Genomic DNA, 21,840 nt, shown 5'->3' with positions numbered 1-21,840 from the left:
AGCCTACGTCGACACCACGAACCCTAAAGTTCCTTGGCGAAATTTTCGGGGCCTTACATCCCCCCTCCTCTCACTTAGGATCATTTGTCCTCGAATGAAGAGTAGAGTCCGCCCCAAAACACCCAACATAATTCATCCCCTCCTTTCAAACATTGCAATCCCCCAAATTTGACTAACTCCCAAATTTTCCAAACATTTCGGTAGAGTCTCCTCTGTAATTGGGCCTATCCACCTGCCATATAATCACCAAAACCACCCGAACAACATATCCATAACTCAACAAAATATCGCAGTATATATATCAATAACATTGATCTCAACATTAGGGCATTACATTAACAAAAGTTGTATCTGGCCATGTATACACATTAAACCATAACACGTAGAAAGTACCCTTTGAACCACAACCATTTGGCTCTACAAATGAGTTAGAATATCCCCTTTCCACAACACTCTCGGCTATCGAGGCAACCTCCTCTACTCACAAACTTAGCCATAGGACTTGACGGAGGCAATCTCAATTTTCGGACTTATATAGCAAGGATGACAATTAGGAACCTCTCATAAGCTAATTACCCATTAACTTCACCTTCCATAGCTTCCCCCGGAATGATAGACAAATGACTCCCAACTACCCTTTTGGGCGTAGACACATGAAACACCTGGTGCATGGAGAACAACGATGGGAAACACATCATACTCATAGCTTGGCCCATTTTATTGTTTCAAGATTCCATAAGGCCCAAATGTAAACTACACCTATCTTACCTTTATTAACAATTCACATAGTATCTTTATGGAGAAAATCTTGAGAATAACCTGTTCACTTTCTTCAACTCTAAATCTCTACGTCGAACACCCAAACTAAACCTTTGGTGACTTTCAAGCATTATTCTACGATGTGGTAGAATGAATATGACCATAATCTTCCTATACAATATGTTCGATCATGGAATGATGCTTTCTTTTTGACATGTTTGAACCTACAACTCTCGATAGATTTACCACAAATAGGAACAGCGATTTTCGAGATTGGGCTGGAATTGTTCAAGAATCCATCATTGTACTGAGAAGGGCATTTTAAGAGGTTATATTCTAAGAGACATTAGGGTGACCACCAATAGTGCTGCCGTGGTTAATCATTGTGATGGAATCATCGGTTCAACAAACGAGGCATAGAGTTACCAGTACATATTAATAATATGGGAACCATGTACATGATCCTAAGATGTATAACTAGTGAGTCATTTTAGACATGGGATGTATGGGAGGCATGATCGAGAGGATCAAACATTAGCATCAATTATTTTGGGAAGATGATAAGTCAGGAAAGTGATAGTAGCAATTGTTTCACTCCATATGTGCCTTGTTTGGCAATTGTAAGCCTTAAAGAGAAATAGTAAAGTACATGACACCAGTTGCCTCGTTATGTTTAGGGAATATCAGTTTAATTCAAAATGAGTCTTGCACCATGAATATGATAGAGATTTCAAAAATACATGAAGTTGCGTTATGCCCTCAACATTAACTAACATAATGAATCTTTGCCACAAGCCCACGAGGTTGAAAAAGAAGTTGAACACCTGTAAGATTATTATCATTTTGACAACTTAACCCTTTCCAATAGTTGATCCTATACGAGAGGACTAGAGATACGACAAAGTTATCTTTCAAATTAATATGACCATGATATATGCCGAAATCTGGAAGCATCTAATTTCAACCTTTCACGAGTGAAACCACATAGCTAGGACACCTTAAGATTGGGATAAAATCATGTGTTGGTTAGAGAGACATGTTTTTTTCCATAATAACTCTCAAGACGCAATACCCGGCCACTAAATGGGCAACTACAGTACTAGGAACAAAGTGAGTTACTCACTAAGGCATTCTTTAGGTGGACATGAATGTCATACTGAGATGGGCGAACAGTAGATATTCTTATGGCGAATTTGTGAGAAATCCCAAATTTCCGAGAAACTTTATGTGGACGAGTGACCATTTCAATTGACATGTACACATATGATGGGTGCTGAGATATGCTCTTACATTACTAGACAGTTGAAAGGGTTTATGATAATGCTCACAGAGGGGAGTAGAGTGACTGTTCAAACCATATGAGTCATGTGCATAGGAGAAAGAGACTGGCTCTAGAAAGATCTTGGCACTAGGCTGCCTTACATTAGATTTGATACCTTGTGGATAAACATTATGGTAGTGCGTGCACAAGTACATGTGAGTAGGTGTTATCCATTTGAATCAGAATGTTCTGTAAGAGACTCATCAGGTATAGTCCCTTCTTGAGCATTTAGGGAAGCAAGCGGGAAGTATTTGCCTAGGGTTATAACTCAATTCAAGGACATAATTATAGAACTCAATTCCTCAAGAGGTTGTAAGTAAGATAACTGTGATAAAGAGACTTCACAGTTGATATGTCTCGTTCAAAGAGTAGATACATAGGATGGCTCATAAAGCTGTTCCGATTCTATCCCAATTTATATATCAACATAAGGAATGGCATATGACAAAGTGGAACCGGGATCAATAAGGGTATATATATCACAAGTTTGGACAGTCGATATACATGTAACCACATCTGGAGAAGCCTCCGACTTTTGACGCCTTCTCATAGCCTAAAACCTGCTGGGCCCTCCCGAGCTCTCGATACCACTCCTAGCTACTCCACGCCCTACGGGCACTATAGTGACTCAAGCTGGGGGAGGTGATGTGGACGTAGTAACTGTAGAACTGGATGGTTGTGTCGCACCCCTGCCCATGCTCTGGCGAGACGAACGACAATCTCTCTGAGCATGACCCCTCATACAAGACTTGTAGCATACATTGGTGCCATAGTGACATACCTATGAATGACATCTCCTACACTTCACACAATGAGGATGAGGTCTGCTAAACTGACTTGCCCCACTGACCTGATATTCACCCTTTTTGCATACATCATAAGCATCCCCCTTATCCTTCCTCTAGGCCTCCAATGCAGGAATAACAAACCCCGTACCGGTTTGTTGTGTGGGCCTTTGGAATTTCCCAAACCTGCCACCCCTAACATGCTGCTGAGCATACTCACAACACGATGCCAAATGTTCATTCCCACACATCGGGCAGACTGGGATGGGTGTACCCAACCTAGGGCATTTGTTCTTCTTGTGCCCCCTCTTTCCACAACTGTAATTGATTTCAAGAGTCATCCTACATCTCCCTAAGTGACACTTCTTGCAAATAACAAATACCGGTTCATTAGCACCAACAACTCTGTTTTGTTTCTTAGATTCTCTCACCACACAATCCGGTAGTGCGGTGACATTGTTGGGAACAAGGACATTTCCTTTAGCAATAAGTTCTTCCAATCCCTCCACGGCTCGATGCATTCTACCAATGAACTCTTGTATAATCTCCCCCAGATTCAATGATGGGGTCATTCCCTCATCACAACTTCGAACTAGTGGATTACTCATCTTGAAAATGAGGCATAACGAAGAAATTAGCTTCATATATTGATCTCTATCGCACGATCTGGAGTATCAAAGAAGTGTGAAATTCCGAAATGTCCAAGCAGCCTCCCCATTATAGTGTGGTCGACAACACACCGATAAGAAGGACTCTACTAGACACGGCTCCGAGACATCATAGGACACTTTAAAACCATAGGCTCTAATACCAAGTTTCTCTCGCCCTAACCTTGGGGAGTGCGACCGGTTAAGCAAACCTGTTAGATGCCTTCTACCCAACCTTGCCCATTAACAATATAAGAACCAGTACAGGTAATAGACAAGAGAAGAGTCAAGTGTTCCACAATATTTTTCGCTACTAAAGGATATTCATTTATGATTTCCAAAATATAACAAGTTACCAATATGATAAAAACATGTTCGCCCAAATAGCCCGGTTAAGCAAGCCTGTTAGATGCCTTCTACCCAACCTTGCCCATTAACAATATAAGAACTAATATAGGTAATAGACAAGCGAAGAGTCAAGTGTTCCACAATATTTTTCACTACTAAAGGATATTCATTTATGATTTCCAAAATATAACATGTTACTAATATAGTAAAAACATGTTCGCCCAAATACGAACACTAACTAGTTTAATTCCCAACATCATATACCACCCACAACCTGTCTACGAAGCCTCAAAGTACAATAGAAGAGTAGTATGGATGTGCCGGTGACAAGGCCCCGGCTATACCTCAAAATGTAAAGTACAACGTCAAATGACATGAAGCCCTGAACAAAGTAGGGTTCACCAAAATCTGCTGAATAGAGACTAACTGCTAACGAAGGTCAAAACCACCTACTGACGAATCACCTGGATCCATTGAAGATGCAGCGCCCTCAGAAAAAGGACGTTAGCACTTATGGAGAAGTACTACTAAGTAAAGCTAAATGTCCACTTTCAAAACAGAATACCATTATAAGAAAGGGAAAACCGTAGAAACAACAAATCACAATCAACAATATCCAAATGCCCAGTTAACACATACTAGTTTTCAAAATACGAAAAATAATATATATTTTTGGTTGGGAGATCATTAGCACCGATATACCACCATATTTTTAGCACGGACTCCGATCACGCCCAATCAGCTAGGCCATCTCCCCACGGACAATGTGGTTTGACATGTGATATGAAAAAGGGGTGTTACCAAGAGTAGTACCACTATGTGCACAACATGGCGTTCGATCGACTAGGCCGCCTTCCCACATATGCCATGTGGGCTGACTTTCCAATTCATAGCTAATATCAATCTCATCCCAAATAAGGGGAATAATCACAATCCATCACCATCCACCCCTACACCAGAACGTGTAGTTTCGGGTGTGGGCCTTTGACCCACCCTTCCTCAGTTTGCTAATAATACTCTCAAAAATATTTTTTGGTTTTTGCACATAATGGTAGTATAATTACGAACGTTTTCACCTCATAATCTTTCACATTGTATAAACCTTCATTAGTATTTTCAACCTCTTACAACAACAATATTTCCTTAGCTCTTTTGGCTATTCACAAGATTCATTATTCATGGCACGGCTGCCGTACTTCATATTCTACACTTTCTTTTCTTTACCTTCAAGGACCATCAACATAAGATTCAACATATAGAGTATTCTGGAAATCACAACTTTAAGTTATTAGCAGTGAAGACTTAAACAAAATGAATTCCTTTCCAAGAAATGAAGTAAAATGGTTGGCAATCAAAGCACAAGTTAGAAGCATAAACGAGTAACACATCATTTAATCTTGAAATACTTTTCCCAAAAAGGGAAATACCCAATTTCAACTTATGAATATATATAAGCACTAAAGACATATTAGAAACACCTACAAAGTATAGCATTAGTTAAAACAGCCACGTTTGGGCACAAGTATAACTCTGATTATTGGTACGGTGACCACACTATCCATCTCCAACCCCCTTCTTTCATTTTCAAGCATCCTTACAGATTATCAACAAAAAGGAATTTTAATTCAAGACTATAGATACACATTTGAGCAACTAACCAAATTAAGGATCTTAGACATATGTGATTTCTTACACAACCCATGTTTAATCACCTTCTCAAATAGTAACACAACCAAGAAGAACGTTTGGAATACTATTTGAACGCATATATATTTTAACCCAAGGCTTGTTCGGAATAATCAATTTATAATGAGCAACACCGGAGTTACAAGTCCATTGTGGGGTTCAATTCTACAATAGGAGTTTAGCCAACTTACCTTGTTTGAGCTTTCCTTAAGTTACTACAACGTCCCAATACTTCTAGTGAAGTGTGGCTATAATTCCATAGTTTCGTACATTATGTGCCTTGCATTTTACATGCTTTAATGATAAATTACACTTTATTTGTGCGTAATGGAGTCTATTTTATGTGTAGGTAAATTGGAGATGAAAGTAGAGCAAAATGGATACTTAAACGTTGAAAGTGTGCTCAAGAACAGTAAAAAGGAGAGACATGATGAGGCCAGCCAAAGGCCAGGCTGGACCAGGCTTTAGCCTGGTGAGGACAGCCTAAGGCCAGGCTGGACCAGGCTTTAGCCTGGCGAGGCTAGCCTAAGGCCAGGCTGGACCAGGCTTTATCCTGGCGAGGCCAGCCTAAGGCCAGGCTGAACCATGCTTTAGCCTGGCGAGGCCAGCCAAATTCCAGGCATTAGGCTGGCGACGCCAGGCCTGAGGCCAAGTCCAATCCGACTTTTGAAGACTTAATTCGTTCCGGGTTTGACTAAGAATCGGCCCACACGTTTAGGGTTTCTTCTACACATATAAATATACCTAAGAACACCACTTGGAAGGGGGTTCTTTCAACAGCCACGTTTTTGGGCAGCTAAAGGCAAGAAGAGCTGGTGGAATCACCCTTTGGAGTTAGAACCATTATTTCTACATCTTTTCATCTTTACTCTCTATTTTAATTATGCAAAATATTTTGGATATTATTACTATGAGTATGAGTAGCTAACTTCTTAGTCTAGGGTTTTGATGAAACCTATTGAAGGATGATTTTCTTGTTACATTAATATAGATTTGCCATAGTATTTTTTCTATTTGTTCAACTATATTATTCTTGTGGTTGATTGAAGGGCCCTTCAATCAGTTGTGCCTATTTAGTATATATTACTCGGGAGAGAGTGCATATTTAGGTAGTTGTTGAACAACATCACTCCTAAACGTATATGAGGGATCAATACGGAGGTTTAAAGGTGGGATTAGGGATAACGAAACCTTGGAGCGATCTGAGTGAGCTGTACTTAATGCCAGCTAGCGTAATTCGGGAGAATATGTCTAGTAAATTGTGGTAATTACTCGGGAGAGAGTTACGACAGTTAGAGTGCTCATGATCGGTAGAGAAGACTTAGGCAAATTTATAGGAAACGTAGCGGAAAAGATTCCGACAATAGGGGAAATCACAACCTTAGATCATTCCAATTCTTGTTTATAACATGTTCGTAGTTAGTTGTTAATTATTACATTTTCATTACGTAATATTTAGTTTATAAAACCCAATATGTTACATAAATATTTCTGAAAATTGATTGTGTGAATTTGTGCTAGTCCAGTAGCTGTGTTTGACAGGTTAATTCCTTGTGGGATTCGACTCCGGACTTATTAGCCGGAATATATTTGCAACGACCGCTTAGTCCTTTTTATAAGGCATAGTTGGGCGTTATCAAATTTTGGCCCCGTTGCCGGGGAGTTAACGGTATTAATTATAGCTATAAGAAGTGCTAGAATTCTTAGTGTAGTCAATTTTCCCATTTTAAACCAAATACATTGAAATTTTAACGTTTGTAGTCTTGGGCATTACAGGTGCGTGCCTAGGAATTCCTCAAGAACTGGTGAATTGCTTGAAGCGATATCAGATCATGAGAAAGTTTTCAAGGCACTAAATCGTGCAAACAAGAGAAGCAAACAACAACGAACCTCGAGAGAACATATCGAACCAAACCTAGCGGATGGAATAGAAAATCCAATAAACAACAGAAACAATGAGAATGAACCAAACATTCAGGATGTGGTGCCTCTTGTACCAGAAACAACATTATATGATTGGGCACAACCCACCGCCGACAATTTGGCAACCGCAATTACAGTCCCTCAGATACAAGCAGAATCATTCCAAATCACAAATAACATGTTACATTTGTTGCAGAACAAGGGACTGTTCTCAGGGTCACACATTGAAGATCCTCAGCAGCACTTGAAGAATTTCATGTCAATATGTTTAACGCAAAGGCAACCTAACGTAACACCGGATGCAATAAAGCTTTTGTTGTTCCCATTCTCACTGACAGGAGAAGCTCAGACTTGGCTTAATTCACTCCCCATAAATTCCATCACTACTTAGGAGGAATTAGTCAAGCAATTTTTGAACAAATTCTACCCACCAAATAAAACTGCCCAACAGATTGATGATATATTAAGCTACAGGCAGAGATCTACAGAATCACTACAGGAAACATGGGAAAGGTTCAAGGGCATGCTGGTTAAGTGTCCACATCATGGTATTCCAGATCAGATGTTGGGGCAGAGATTCTACATGGTACTGGCTGACAGCTTAAAGGGCCAATGTTGATGCTTCAGCAGGTGGAACATTTCTGAGTAAAACATTCCCAGAATGCAAGATCCTACTTGATAAGATGGCACAAAACTCAGGATGGATGACTAGAGCCTCCACGATCACTCCGGTAGTTCACTCAGTGGCGTTGGACCCAAACAAATCCATAGCTGAGAATGTGGCCACTCTAATGACACAAATGAGTATCCTCACCAAAAAGATTGATGAATTAGGCCAGAGGCAGTAGGTTTACATAGTTGACACAACTAATAGGGGCTTATATACACCATGCATTAACCAACCATATGTTTGCTTGTGGAGTGCGGAAGGTGACAACCAGCAATATCATGAAGATATGAACTATGTAGCCAACTATGGGGGACAGAGGCAAGGTGGTCTGAATTGGGGTCAACATAATCAACAATATAGACTAGCACAACAGCAGTACAATAACAACAACAATCCTGGAGCTATGCGACCAATGGGTCAAGTTGCGCCTTACCAAAGGCAACATGGCTACATCCAGCAAAATCAGCAGCTAACTTATCAACAACCTCAACAACAACAGATTATGAGACCAGAGGATGGGTTTACTAAACTCGAGGGAATGCTGCAACAATTGATTGGGTCCACAGGAAAAATGCAACAGAGGGTAGACTCGCATGAATCAGCGATAAAGGGTATTGAGATTCAATTAGGACAGATTTCTATGGCCCTAAACAATCGTCCCCAAGGGGCGTTACCTGCAGATACACAAGTCAACCCAAAAGAACAGGGCCCGAAACAGCTTATGGCAGTGAGTCTACAAAATGGTAGAGACCTAGATCTAGAGCAAGACATGGTTCACCAAAGCCGGCCTACTGAAACACTTGTGCCTATACCGATCGAGATAGAGGACTTAACAGGGTTAACAGAGGTGACGGTACATCATGCGCCAGCCGAAACAAGCAAAGAAAAAGAAGTCGCGAAGGAAACTGAGTCAGAGCAAGAGAAGGCAACAGAAACACTGCCAGAGCAGGTTCAAAATCAAAACACATTAAAGAAGCGGCCTCCAGCACCCTTCCCCCAAAGATTGGCCAAATATCAAAAAGATGAGCAATATAAGAAAATCTTGGAGATGTTGAAGCAAATTCAGGTAAACATTCCATTGATTGATGCCTTAAAGGAGATGCCTGGTTATGCAAAAATGATGAAGGACTTGATGTCTCGTAAGTTCGACGTTCAAGACTTGGCCACGGTTACACTGACTCAGACATAGTGCTGTTGTGACAAGACCCATAGCTGAGAAGTTATCTGATCCAGGGAGTTGCACAATCCCATGCACAATAGGCAACTATGCATTTGCTACGGCACTTTGTGATTTGGGGGCAAGCATAAACTTGATGCCCTTGACTATCTACAAAAGGTTAGGCATTGGAAGAGCTAGACCTACGTCTATGTTGTTACAGCTGGCCGACCGGATAGTGAAGAGGCCCTCTGGTATCCTTGATGACGTATTAGTACAGGTGGGGAAGTTTGTTTTCCCAGCAGATTTTATTATTTTAGACTGCCGGGTTGACGAGGAGATTCCCATAATTTTGGGAAGGCCATTCATGGCCACTGGTAGAGCCCTAATTGATTGTGAAACTGGAGAGCTAAAGATGATATTGAACGATGACCCAGTGAGTATGCTAAACTGGCGACCCAGTGATTGTGAAACTGGAGATCTATGCGGTGACCCAGTGAGTTTGCTAACTGCTCTCTGATAGAAGTTGTGGATGTGATCTCGGAGGAGGAAGATGAGACTCTGAATGCAAAAGACCCTCTCGCAGCATGCCTCATGAACTTAGAAGAAATGAATGGTGAAAACTTGGCAGAGTGGGTTTTGGCCCTTGAAGGGCGAGGGTACTGGAAAAGAGAGCTCGAAGTTGAGCCCTTACACTTAGAAGAAAGAAAAACACCTCCAGCTAAGCCGTCAATTGAAGAGCCACCATAGTTGGAACTAAAACCGTTACCTCCTCACCTCAGGTACGCTTTCTTGGGACCTAAATCCACTTTACCTGTTATTATCTCATCCAGCTTGTTAGATGTGCAGGCAGAACAACTTTTGCAGGTGTTAATGGAATGCAAGACTGCAATTGGCTGGACCATTGCAGATATTAGGGGGATCAGCCCGACATTTTGTATGCATAAGATTCTATTGGAAGATGGGCACAAACCTTCTAGAGAACATCAAAGAAGGCTAAACCCAAACATGAAAGAAGTGGTGAAGAAAGAAGTGATCAAGTGGTTAGATGCGGGAATCATCTTCCCAATCTCTGACAGTCACTGGGTTAGCCCAGTTTAGTGTGTGCCAAAGAAGGGTGGAATGACTGTAGTGCCCAATGATAATAATGAGTTGATCACAACTTGTACAGTTACGGGTTGGCGAATTTGTATGGATTATAGAAAACTGAACACAGCTACCCGGAGAGACCATTTTCCTTTACCATTCATTGACCAAATGTTGGATAGACTGGCAGGGAGGTCTCACTTCTACTTTTTGGATGGATATTCGGGGTACAATCAAATTACCATAGCCCTTGAGGATAGAGAGAAGACATCATTCACTTGCCCGTATGGCATCTTTGCCTTTCGGAGAATGCCGTTTGGCCTATGCAATGCACCGACCACCGTTCAGAAGTGTATGTTAGCCATATTCACTGACATGGTTGAAGATATTATGAAAGTCTTTATGGATGATTTCTCTGTGGTGGGGGATTCGTTTGAAGACTGTCTGCATAATTTAAAAAGAGTGTTAAAAAGGTGTGTGGAGACAAATTTAGTGTTGAACTGGGAGAAGTACCATTTTATGGTACAAAAAGGTATAGTGCTGGGGAATTGAGTGTGCAGTAAGTGTATTGAAGTTGACCATGCTAAGGTTGAGGTGATTGAATAGTTGCCACCGCCCACTCCAGTTAAGGCAGTAAGAAGTTTCCTTGGGCACGCCGGGTTCTACAGGCGATTTATAAAGGATTTCTCTAAAATTGCTAACCCCTTATGTAAACTCCTTGAAAAGGATCATTCTTTTGTGTTTTCTGATGACTGCAGGTTAGCCTTTGAGGAGCTAAAAAGAAGACTGGTGACTGCACCAATCATTGTTGCACCCAACTGGGAACAACCATTTGAGCTCATGTGTGATGCGAGTGACTATGCTATAGGAGTAGTCATGGGGCAACGGAAGGACAAACTGGTTCACCCAATTTACTATGCAAGCATAATGCTAAGCGGTGCACAACTCAATTATACTGTGACTGAGAAAGAGATGTTGGATGTGGTGTTTGCATTCGACAAATTCAGGTCTTATTTGATTGGTTCAAAAGTGATTGTTTATACTGACCATGCAGCACTTAGGTACCTGATAGCAAAGAAGGAGTCAAAGCCACGCTTGATCTGTTGGGTTCTTTTGCTACAAGAATTTTATTTGGAGATATGCGATTAGAAAAGGGGCAGAAAACCAAGTGGCAGACCACCTTTCAAGGTTGGAGGGAGCTGAAAAGAAAGTCGAGGTAGAAGATATAACTGAGACATTCCCAGATGAACAATTGCTAGCAGTGATATTGGAGGAAGCGCCATGGTAGGCAGACATTGCAAACTACCTGGCAAGCGGTATTATTCCCTATGACCTTTCCTCTGTTCAAAAGAAAAAGTTCTTTCGTGACTGTCACATGTATTAATGGGATGAGCCTTACCTGTTCAGAATTTGTGTTGATAACATGATCCGGAGATGTATCCCCGAGATGGACCAATCTTCTATTTTTCAGGCTTGTCATGCATCACCATATGGTGGCCACTTCGGAGTAGTAAGGACCGCCGCGAAAGTGCTGGAATTGGGCTTCTACTGGCCAACAATGTTCAAGGATGCACACTTATGGGTGAAAGGTTGTGACGAATGCAAACGAACTGGGAATATTTCCCGCCGACATGAAATGCCTATGAACCCAATTCAAGAGGTAGAAGTGTTTGACGTGTGGGGAATCAATTTCATGAGGCCTTTCGTCAGCTCATATAGCAATAAATACTTACTCATAGCTGTGGACTATGTGTCGAAATGGGTGGAGGCTGCAGCGCTGCCGACAAATGATGCTAAGGGAGTAATTGGTTTTTTGAGAAAGAACATATTCACCCGATTTGGCATTCCAAGGGCGATAATCAGTGACGAAGGCACTTACTTCTGTAATCGAGCCTTCGCAAAGCTGTTAGAAAAGTATGGTGTACGTCACAAAATTTCCACCCCATATCATCCACAAAGGAGTGGGAAAGTAAAAGTGTCGAACAGAGAGATAAAGAGTGTTTTGATAAAGACTGTGAATGCTACAAGAATGGATTGGGCAAGAAAGTTAGATGATGCACTCTGGGCCTATCGTACCGCTTTCAAAACTCTGATTGGTATGATGCCATATAAATTGGTATTTGGGAAGGCATGTCACCTACCAGTGGAGTTGGAGCATAGAGCTTTATGGGCACTGCGATAGTCGAATCTTGATATAGAAGTTGCGGGCACAAGTAGAGTCACAGAGCTGCACGAGCTTGATGTATTTCGTTACCATGCTTTTGAGAGCACAAGATTATACAAGGAGAGAATGAAAATAATGCATGATAAAAATATTCTTGAGTGGAGTTTTAAACCTGGAGATAAGGTATTACTATACAACTTGAGGCTGAGGTTATTCTCGGGCAAGTTAAAGTCACGATGGTCGGGACAATTTAGTGTGGTGTAGATTCACCCCACCAGAGCCATAGAGATTGCTGCATCAAATGACTCTCACACGTTTAAAGTCAATAGGCACAGGTTAAAACATTATTTGGGCATGGAAGATGCGAAGGTAGTGTTAGTGACTCATTTGCTCGAGCCACCAAGGTTAAGCGAGCCTTAAGTGCAATTATCTGCGTCGTGCCACGACGTTAAATCAGGCGCTCGTTGGGAGGCAACCCAATTCGTAGTTGATTTTTTAGTGTAGTTAGTATTCTTTTGTTTTGTATTTAGGTACTAACAAGTTTGCAGGCAAGATGGGCAAGTCGAATAGGGTTTCAGCATCACCTTACAGACACCAGGCGCTAGAGCTGGAGACGCCTGGCTAACGCCAGAGTCTGCCTGGCCTTAGGCTGGCGACGCTTGGCTAACAACGGGCTAACGCTAGGTACTAGGCCAGGCAATGCCAGGTAAGTTATTTCGGCCCAGTTTACGTTATTTTAACCGAACCTCCTCACATTACGCGCCCTAAACACTGAACACAATACATATAACCCTAACCTCACTTAAACCAAAAAACACATCAATCTTTAGAAAAGAAATGCACAAGCACACACATCTTCTCATCAACGTTGCTCTCAACCAAAAACACTGCTTGAATTTCCCTCACCCACAAACACTCAACAGCACATTACCATAGTGGTCTCCCCCATCCCCATTGAAGGCAAGTTTAGTCTTGCTATTCTTTTACACTAATCAAAAATTCTCAAGCAACTTCTTCCTCTCAAAAGCTTCAAAGGTATGATTTAATCTCTTTACTTTGTAATCTCGAGAGAGGTACGGGTAATTACACACAAAAATTGGTGGTTGTTCTTCATTGTGGTTTTGAGTTTGTGTGCCCCAATCCCATGAAACCCCATAGGAATGGTGCTGCGATTATGAAAACATGTGGTAGTACGGAACCCCCAAGCCGATTTGGGAGGATGAGGCAATCCCTCATGTCCATAAGAAATCCCATGGCACTAATGCATGTTAAGTGTTTGATATAATGCCTCAATGGCATTCCTTATCCCCATTAGAGCCCGAGTCTCCGGGATTAATAGACTAGTGTTATGAAGTCATACACCACGATAAAATCTTAAGTGTGGGGTGGCTCGCGGGTAGCCCATGTATTCTTCTTTGATTCTAATATTAAGAAAAGACGAGGTAAAGTCTGAGTTACCTTGGAAAGTCGGGAAAAATTTTGTGTGTAATGTGTAATGCAGTTTTATCTAGCTACTGCTTATTTGTGTTGGGACAACGATGCCTCCCAGAAAAGACACAGGCAAGGCCAAGGCTACTTCCACTGCGCTGGCTAAATTAAAGGCGACCTCAGCACCTCCCCCAAAGAAGAGAAAAGGGGGGGGGGAAGCTACCTCCAATCAAAGTGGGGCACAAGCTGTGGCAGCTATAGCAGCTATGCGTCAACAACCACAAGGCCAACGTAAGCTTAGCATCAAAAGCATACCACCACACACTAAGGATTGGTATAGGCATTGTAGGCCTAAACATGTACACCCGGAAGCAGCTATCAATGAACGCAACTTGAAAGCGAAGTATCCGGCAATTTGGAGGGGCATTCAGGATATGGGGTTGAGCTATGTATTCAAGAACACAGGGAACATTGATCTCAACTTAGTATAAGAATTCTATGTAGGGTTTGATCTGCAGAGTACTAAACAGCTGGTGCCGATTCGTTGACGATTGATAGATTTTTCACCTATGGCCATATGTAACTTCTTAGGTGCTCCGGCTGTTCCTGTGGAGCCATTGGACCACTTCATTAGCCGACCTACATATAGAGAGTTGAGACACATGCTTTGTGGTGCTGATTCTATGGCAGCATGGGTCCGGGATAAGATAACTAATCGGCACAAGAGGTTTCCCAAGAAGAAGATGAGGGCGGAGGCTCAAGTGTGGCTTAAAATGATAAATGCACGGCTCCTACCGTGCAATCATGACACACTCATTATCCGTGAGAGGACCTGAGTACTCTACTTCCTCATGACGGGTCAAAGGGTAAATGTGGGCCATCTGATCCACTACCAGATATCTATAGTCAGAACGAGTAAAAAGATCAATCGAATGCCATTTGCTAATTTTCTAAATCAGTACTTAAGACACGAGGAGGTTGACCACATCATTGATTAGCCCCTAGGACAAACGGACATCACTAGCCTCCGAATGAAAGAAGAGACTGCCATGACATCGTTGACAAGTACCGAGCACAACGCTCGGTATGATAGTTTTATGGCCCATCTCTATGGGATGATGTATTTGCAGCTAAGGATAGGAGGTCGACATGCCACATCTAAAGAGAGGACTGAATTGGAGCACCGTTACCCGCTCAATGCTCATGCCTAGCAGTTGGTTGGGTTAGGAGATGGATACAGACTCCCCAATGATGAAGATATCAACACACCGGAGCAGTCTGAAGCTGAGCCAGAGTAGTCAGATGGTGAGAGAGATGATGATGATGATGAGGAGGACGAACATGATGAGAAGTGGAGAGCGTCATAGGATGAAGACGTTGCTTGATCAGGGAGTTTCTTCACACCCTACACATTTTTTGTGTTTTGTCATTTTGTGCATGCACTAAGGACAATGCATGATCTAAGTGTAGGGTGGGGATTGTACATGGTTAATTTTAGTCATTCAGTTATTTAGTGTTAAATGTTTTAGTATGTGTTTTAGTAGTTTAGTAATTGATTTGGCTAAAAAGAAAAAAAAATTTGGACTCATCCCAATGATGGATCTCCCAGACAGTTTTCTTGAGGGAAGTAAGTCAAAAGAAAATACCAAAAAGATTTTTTTTTGTGTGCAGGTAGTGTAGTAATTTCCCCTTGGTTTTTCTTTGGGCCGCGGTTCTTTTCCAGTGGCTTTTAATTGAACCGGGCGTAGTTAGTTTTAATTTTTAGGATTAGGAACCACGAAGCTATGCATTTAATTGTAGCAATATCTCTTAGCTTTGTTATGCCTTGAGAATAGTTTGTATTATGGTTGTGACGCTTAGGCTCGGTTTTTGACTCTCGCATAAGTACCTTAAATTGTAGATTCCTAATTTTGCTTAACTGCTTTGACTGGAGTGTCGCAATGAAACCAATCCTGAGTGAGTTATGTGCCATGCGTGTGTGAGTTTTGTATGTATTCTGTGCATTGCATTTGATGTGTAGAACTTGCCCTGTGTGTGTGCAAAGCGAAATAGTAGTCTTGTTCAGTCTGAGAAGTGATATAGGTATTTCTTTGTTAAGCTAGATATATATAGTTTTCCCACATAAAAGTTATGTAACGTAGTTAACCCCTTTGAGCCTGTAATCCTATTTCTTTGGCAACCACACTACAAGATTTGAACCTTTTCACCTCTAATGAGCACTCGAATTGTTATGAACTTTGTAAAAGTTAAAGTGTGGGGGTTATTGGTTTGGTTTTTGAGTGGAACTAATGAAATAAGGAGAAAGTTAAACTGTTTTGAAAAAGTAAGAGCCGCATGAATCGAAAAAAAAATATATAGTTGCATTGCTGGGAAAAAGAATATTCTTCGATAAGTGGCAACTTTTAATGTAATTATGCTTAAAGAAATATGGGGAATATAAATTGAAGTGAAGGTGGAAAGTTATGGTTTGACATAAGTATGGGATGCGTGTTAAAGTATATGTATTAAAGTGCTTAAGGGAGGTGTAGTCACTCATATCCAAATGTATCTTACCCGACATGCAGCCTACATTACAACCAATGAAAGTCCTACTTGATCTTAGATTGAATGAACTCGATTAGTAGAGCATTACACTACGGGCAAGCCTATGGTGCATCTTTTGTAGCATATGAATGTTATTTCTGAGAGCGAGTGAATTCTTCCTATCTTAGATTGAGGGCACGTGATTCATAAAGGAAAGGTAATGTTGTTGACATCCATGTTAGAGTAAGTAAGTGAATTGTGAATAAGGCATGGTATTTGTGAGTCGAATCTTGAGGCGAGGATGTCACACTTGTGTGCTTAAACTATTTTAAAAATTGTGTAATGAGTTAGGAGAATTGCTTTAAAAGGTCGTATCTATAAGTGTAGTTTGATTGCTCGAGGACGAGCAATGTTTAAGTGTGGGGTATTGATGTGTGGCTATAATTCCATAGTTTCGTACATTATGTGCCTTGCATTTTACATGCTTTAATGATAAATTACACTTTATTTGTGCATAATGGAGTCTATTTTATGTGTAGGTGAATTGGAGAAGAAAGTAGAGCAACATGGATACTTAAACGTTGAAAGTGTGCTCGAGAATAGTGAAAAGGAGAGACCTGGCGAGGCCAGCCAAAGGCCACCAGCCTAAAGCCAGGCTGGACCAGGCTTTAGCCTGGTGAGGCCAGCCTAAGGCCAGGCTGGACCAGGCTTTAGCCTGGCGAGGCCAGCCAAATTCCAGGCGTTAGGCTGGCGACGCCAGGCCTGAGGCCAAATCCAATCCGACTTTTGAAGACTTAATTCGTTTCGAGTTTGACTAAGACTCGGCCCACACGTTTAGGGTTTCTTCTACACATATAAATAGACCTAAAAATACCACTTGGAAGGGGTTTCTTTCAACAGCCACGTTTTTGGGCAGCTAGAGGCAAGAAGAACTGGTGGAATCACCCATTGGAGTTAGAATCATTATTTCTACATCTTTTCATCTTTACTCTCTATTTTAATTATGCAAAATATTTGGGATATTATTACTATGAGTATGAGCAGCTAACTTCCTAATCTAGGATTTTGATGGAACCTATTGAAGGATGATTTTCTTGTTACGTTAATATAGATTTGCCATAGTATTTTCTCTATTTATTCAACTATATTATTCTTGTGGTTGATTGAAGGGCCCTTCAATCAGCTGTGCCTATTTAGTATGCATTACTCGAGAGATAGTACATATTTAGGTAGTTGTTGAACAACATCACTCCTAAACGTATATGAGGGATCAATACGAAGGTTCAAAGGTGAGATTAGGGATAAGGAAACCTTGGTGCGATCTGAGTGATCTGTAATTAATGCCAGCTAGCGTAATTCGGGAGAATATGTCTATTAAATTGTGGTAATTACTCGGGAGAGAGTTACGACAGTTAGAGTGCTCATGATTGGTAGAGAAGACTTAGGCAAATTTATAGGAAACGTAGCAGAAAGGATTTCGACAATAGGGGAAATCACAACTTTAGATCATTCCAATTCTTGTTTACAATCTGTTCGTAGTTAGTTGTTAATTATTACATTTTCATTATGTAATATTTAGTTAATAAAACCCAATATGTTACTTAAATATTTCTGAAGATTGATTGTGTGAATTTGTGTGAGTCTAGTAGCTGTGTTTGATAGGTTAATTCCTTGTGGGATTCGACTCCGGACTTATTAGCCGGAATATATTTGTAACGACCGCTTAGTCCTTTTTATAAGGCATAGTTGAGCAACTAACCAAATTAATGATCTTAGACACATGTGATTTCTTACACAATTCGACATGCTAGTTTTCATTAAAATCACGCTTCAAATCATGACATAATAACACACAACCCATGTTTAATCACCTTCTCAAATAGTAACACAACCAAGAAGAACGTTTGGAATACTATTTGAACGCATATATCTTTTGACACAAGGCTTGTTCGGAATAATCAATTTATAATGTGCAACACCGGAGTTACAAGTCCATTGTGGGGTTCAATTCTACAAGAGGAGTTTAGCCAACTTACCTTGTTTGAGCTTTCCTTAAGTTACTACAACGTCCCAATACTTCTAGCAATAACAATCTATAATAAGGTAGCGAAAATTGGATAATAATTAGAAGGATTCACATGGTGTAACTCTCTTAGGAATATTGTCGAACACCTAGTATGCAAAATGGACTACAAATCTCTACAATGGTAATCTCCTCCTCCCTTAACCAATTTCAACAAGAAACCATACAAACTAGTTCATTAAACCCACACACTACAACCTATTGTCACATGCATGGCCTATTTTCAACCCTCATCACCTATTTAAACCCATAACAATTGCGTGAATGTTTTAGGACAAGGTCTTACCCGGATAGATGATAATCTAGTGATTGGTTTCCTTGTTTCTTGAAGGTTGGTGCAAGATTGGATGATTAGGGTGTTAGGTTTCCTCTTTCTCGCTTTAAAATGCTCTTACCTCTCTCTAAAATCATCATATAATTGCCCCAAAATGAGCCCCGAAGGCTATTTATCAAAATGGGGTCAGGTTATACAAATAAAAAAAATAGACCCTCCGAACTCAAGTCTGCGGTCGCAGAACTGACCGCAAAATAGGTATGCAGTCTGCATAATGGACCACGAAAGTGATGCCCAAAAACTAGGATGATCTGGACAGGTCTGCGACCAGTCTGTGCTTAATAGAACACTTTTGCGGCCGCATAATAGGCCATAGAATCGCCCAATGAAATTTCCTTGTACAACTCTATGACAGAAGTGCAGACCGCGAAATTGGTTTGCGATCACACAATAGACCGCGAAACAGCCGTCAAAATTCAAAAAACTCCCTGCTCAACTCTGCGACGCTTATGCGGCCTGCAGAATTGATCTGCGGCCGCAAATCTGACCGCGTAATTTGCCCTTTAGCAAAAAGTTTCCACCAACACATTAATGAATTCTTCAACCCAAAAACTTCGTACCGCGGTGAGATTTTCGAGGCCTTACAACTTATAAGCCTACTTCGACACCATGAAACCTTAAATTCCTTAGCAAAATTTTTGGGGCCTTACAACTCGGTTGCATTTTTGTGCCATGTTATATCTTCATAGGGCATTAAAGTGGATCCTAAGAAGACTGAGGCAGTTCAGCACTAGCCTAGACCTACTCCAGCTATAGAGATTCGGAGCATCCTAGGTTTGACAGGTTATTATCGCCGATTCGTGGAGGGGTTTTCAGCTATCTCAGCCTCATTGACCAAGTTGACCCAGAAGCGTGCTCTTTTCAGATGGTCTGACGAGTGTGAGTTGAGCTTTCAAAAGCTCAAGACTTCATTTACTACAGGTTCTGAAGCTTACACAGTGTATTGTGATGCATGACAAATTGGGCTTGGCGCGGTATTAATACAGGATTGTAGGGTGATTGCCTACGCATCTTGGCTGTTGAAGGTACATGAGAAGAATTACCATGTTCGTTACTTAGAGTTGGCAGCCATTGTTCACTCGTTGAAGATTTGAAGCCACTGTCTGTACGACATTTATTGTGAGGTCTATACCGACCATTGGAGTCTCCAACACCTGTTCAAGTAGAAAGACATTAATTTGCGACAGCGGAGATGGTTATATATATAGTTATTGAAAGACTATGATATTACCATATTATATCATCCGGGGAAGGCCAATGTAGTTGCCGATGCATTGAGTAGGAAGGCGAAAAACATGGGTAGTTTGGCATGTTTACCTGTAGCAGAAAGGCCACCACCCATTGATGTTCATGCTTTAGCCAACTAGTTTATGAGAATGGATGTTTCGGAGCCTAGCCAGGTTCTTGCTTGTGTTGTGGAACAATCTTCGTTGTTGGAGCGTATAAAGGCTCGCCAAGTTAATGATCCTCACTTGTTGGTGTAACATGGAGGTGCTAATGAGGTTGTGATTGGTGATGATTATGGCATGCGGATTTAGGGCCAGATTTGTGTTCTAAATGTTGATGGGTTGAGAGAGTTGATCCTTTAGGAGGCTCATAGTTTACGCTATTCCATTCACCCAGGTGTCACGAAGATGTACCGTGACTTGAAACAACACTATTGGTGGCGAAGAATGAAGAAAGACATCGTTGCTTATATATCTCAGTGTTTGAATTGTCAATATGTGAAGTATGAACATAAAAAATCGGGTGGATTGACCCAGAGATTGGAGATACTAGAGTGGAAATGGGAGCGCATCACTATGGATTTTGTGGTAGGCTTACCACGGACTATGAAGAAGTATGACGCAACTTGGGTTATTATGGACCGGTTGACTAAGTTTGCAAACTTCATTCCGGTGGCAACTTCCTATTTTTCAGAGCGATTTGCCCAAATTTACATTCAGAAGATTATCTTCCTGCACGACATGCCTATTCCATCATTTTTGACCGAGGCACGCAGTTCACATCACATTTTTGGAGAGCCTTACAGCGTGAGTTGGGCACGCGGGTCGAGTTGTGCATAACATTTCATCCTCTGACGGACGGATAGTCCGAGCACACCATTCAGATCTTGGAGTACATGTTACATGTCTGTGTTATAGATTTCAGAGGTTCATGGGACCAGTTCTTACCTATAGTAGAGTTTTCCTACAACAACAACTACTAGTCGAGTATTCAGATGGCGCCGTAGTAGTCCTTATATGGGAGGAAATGTCATTTTCCAATTGGTTGGTTCGAGTCTCGAGAGGCTAGGTTGTTGGCACTGATTTGGTCCGTGATGCAATGGAGAAGGTTAAGGTGATTCTGGAGTGACTTTGTATAGCACAGCACAGGCAGAAGAGTTATGCAGACTGGAAGGTTCGAGATGTAGCCTACATGGTGGGCGAGAAGGTTCTTCTAACAGTGTCTCCTATGAATGGCGTGATGCATTTTGGGAAGAAGGTAAAGTTGAGCGCGAGGTTTATTGGGCCATTTGAGATCTTTGAGAGGGCTGGGGAGGTTGCTTACAGGCTTGCATTCCTTCCTAGCCTATCAGGGGTACATTTGGCATTTCATGTTTCTATGCTTTGGAAGTACCATGAGGACAACTCGCATGTTTATGACTTCAGTACGGTTCAACTTGATGAGAATTTGGCCTACGAGGAGGAGCCGGTGGCTATTCTTGCCCGAGAGGTTCGAATGTAGAGATCTAAGAGTTTTCCTTATGTGAAAGTGCATTGGAGAGGTCAGCCGATTGAGGTAGCTACGTGAGAGTCTGAGTTTGATATGCGTAGTAGATACCCACACCTTTTTACCAGTCCAAGTACTTTTGTATATCCATTCGAGGACGAATATTTCTTCTAGATGTGGAGAATGTGACGACCCGATAGGTCATTTTGAGTACT

The 21,840-nt window shown here is 41.3% G+C and overlaps 1 protein-coding gene across 1 annotated transcript; it reads left to right on the top strand.

Annotated features, from left to right (window-relative positions):
* The first annotated feature begins 21,331 nt into the window (after nt 1-21,331).
* On the top strand, nt 21,332-21,640 carry LOC107808748 (uncharacterized). Its single transcript, XM_016633314.1, has one exon. The coding sequence runs from the start codon at nt 21,332-21,334 to the stop codon at nt 21,638-21,640; it is 309 nt and encodes a 102-aa protein (XP_016488800.1).
* Nucleotides 21,641-21,840: the final 200 nt, after the last annotated feature.

Source organism: Nicotiana tabacum, chromosome 13, assembly GCF_000715075.1.
Source record: "Nicotiana tabacum cultivar K326 chromosome 13, ASM71507v2, whole genome shotgun sequence".
NCBI lineage: Eukaryota > Viridiplantae > Streptophyta > Magnoliopsida > Solanales > Solanaceae > Nicotiana > Nicotiana tabacum.
The sequence above is the reverse complement of the archived record's forward strand: the minus strand, read 5'-3'. Positions and strand labels throughout refer to the sequence as shown.

Coding starts and splice junctions, on each gene's coding strand:
- LOC107808748 (XM_016633314.1), top strand. CDS start 21,332: ATGGTGGGCGAGAAGGTTCTTCTAACAGTGTCTCCTATGAATGGCGTG.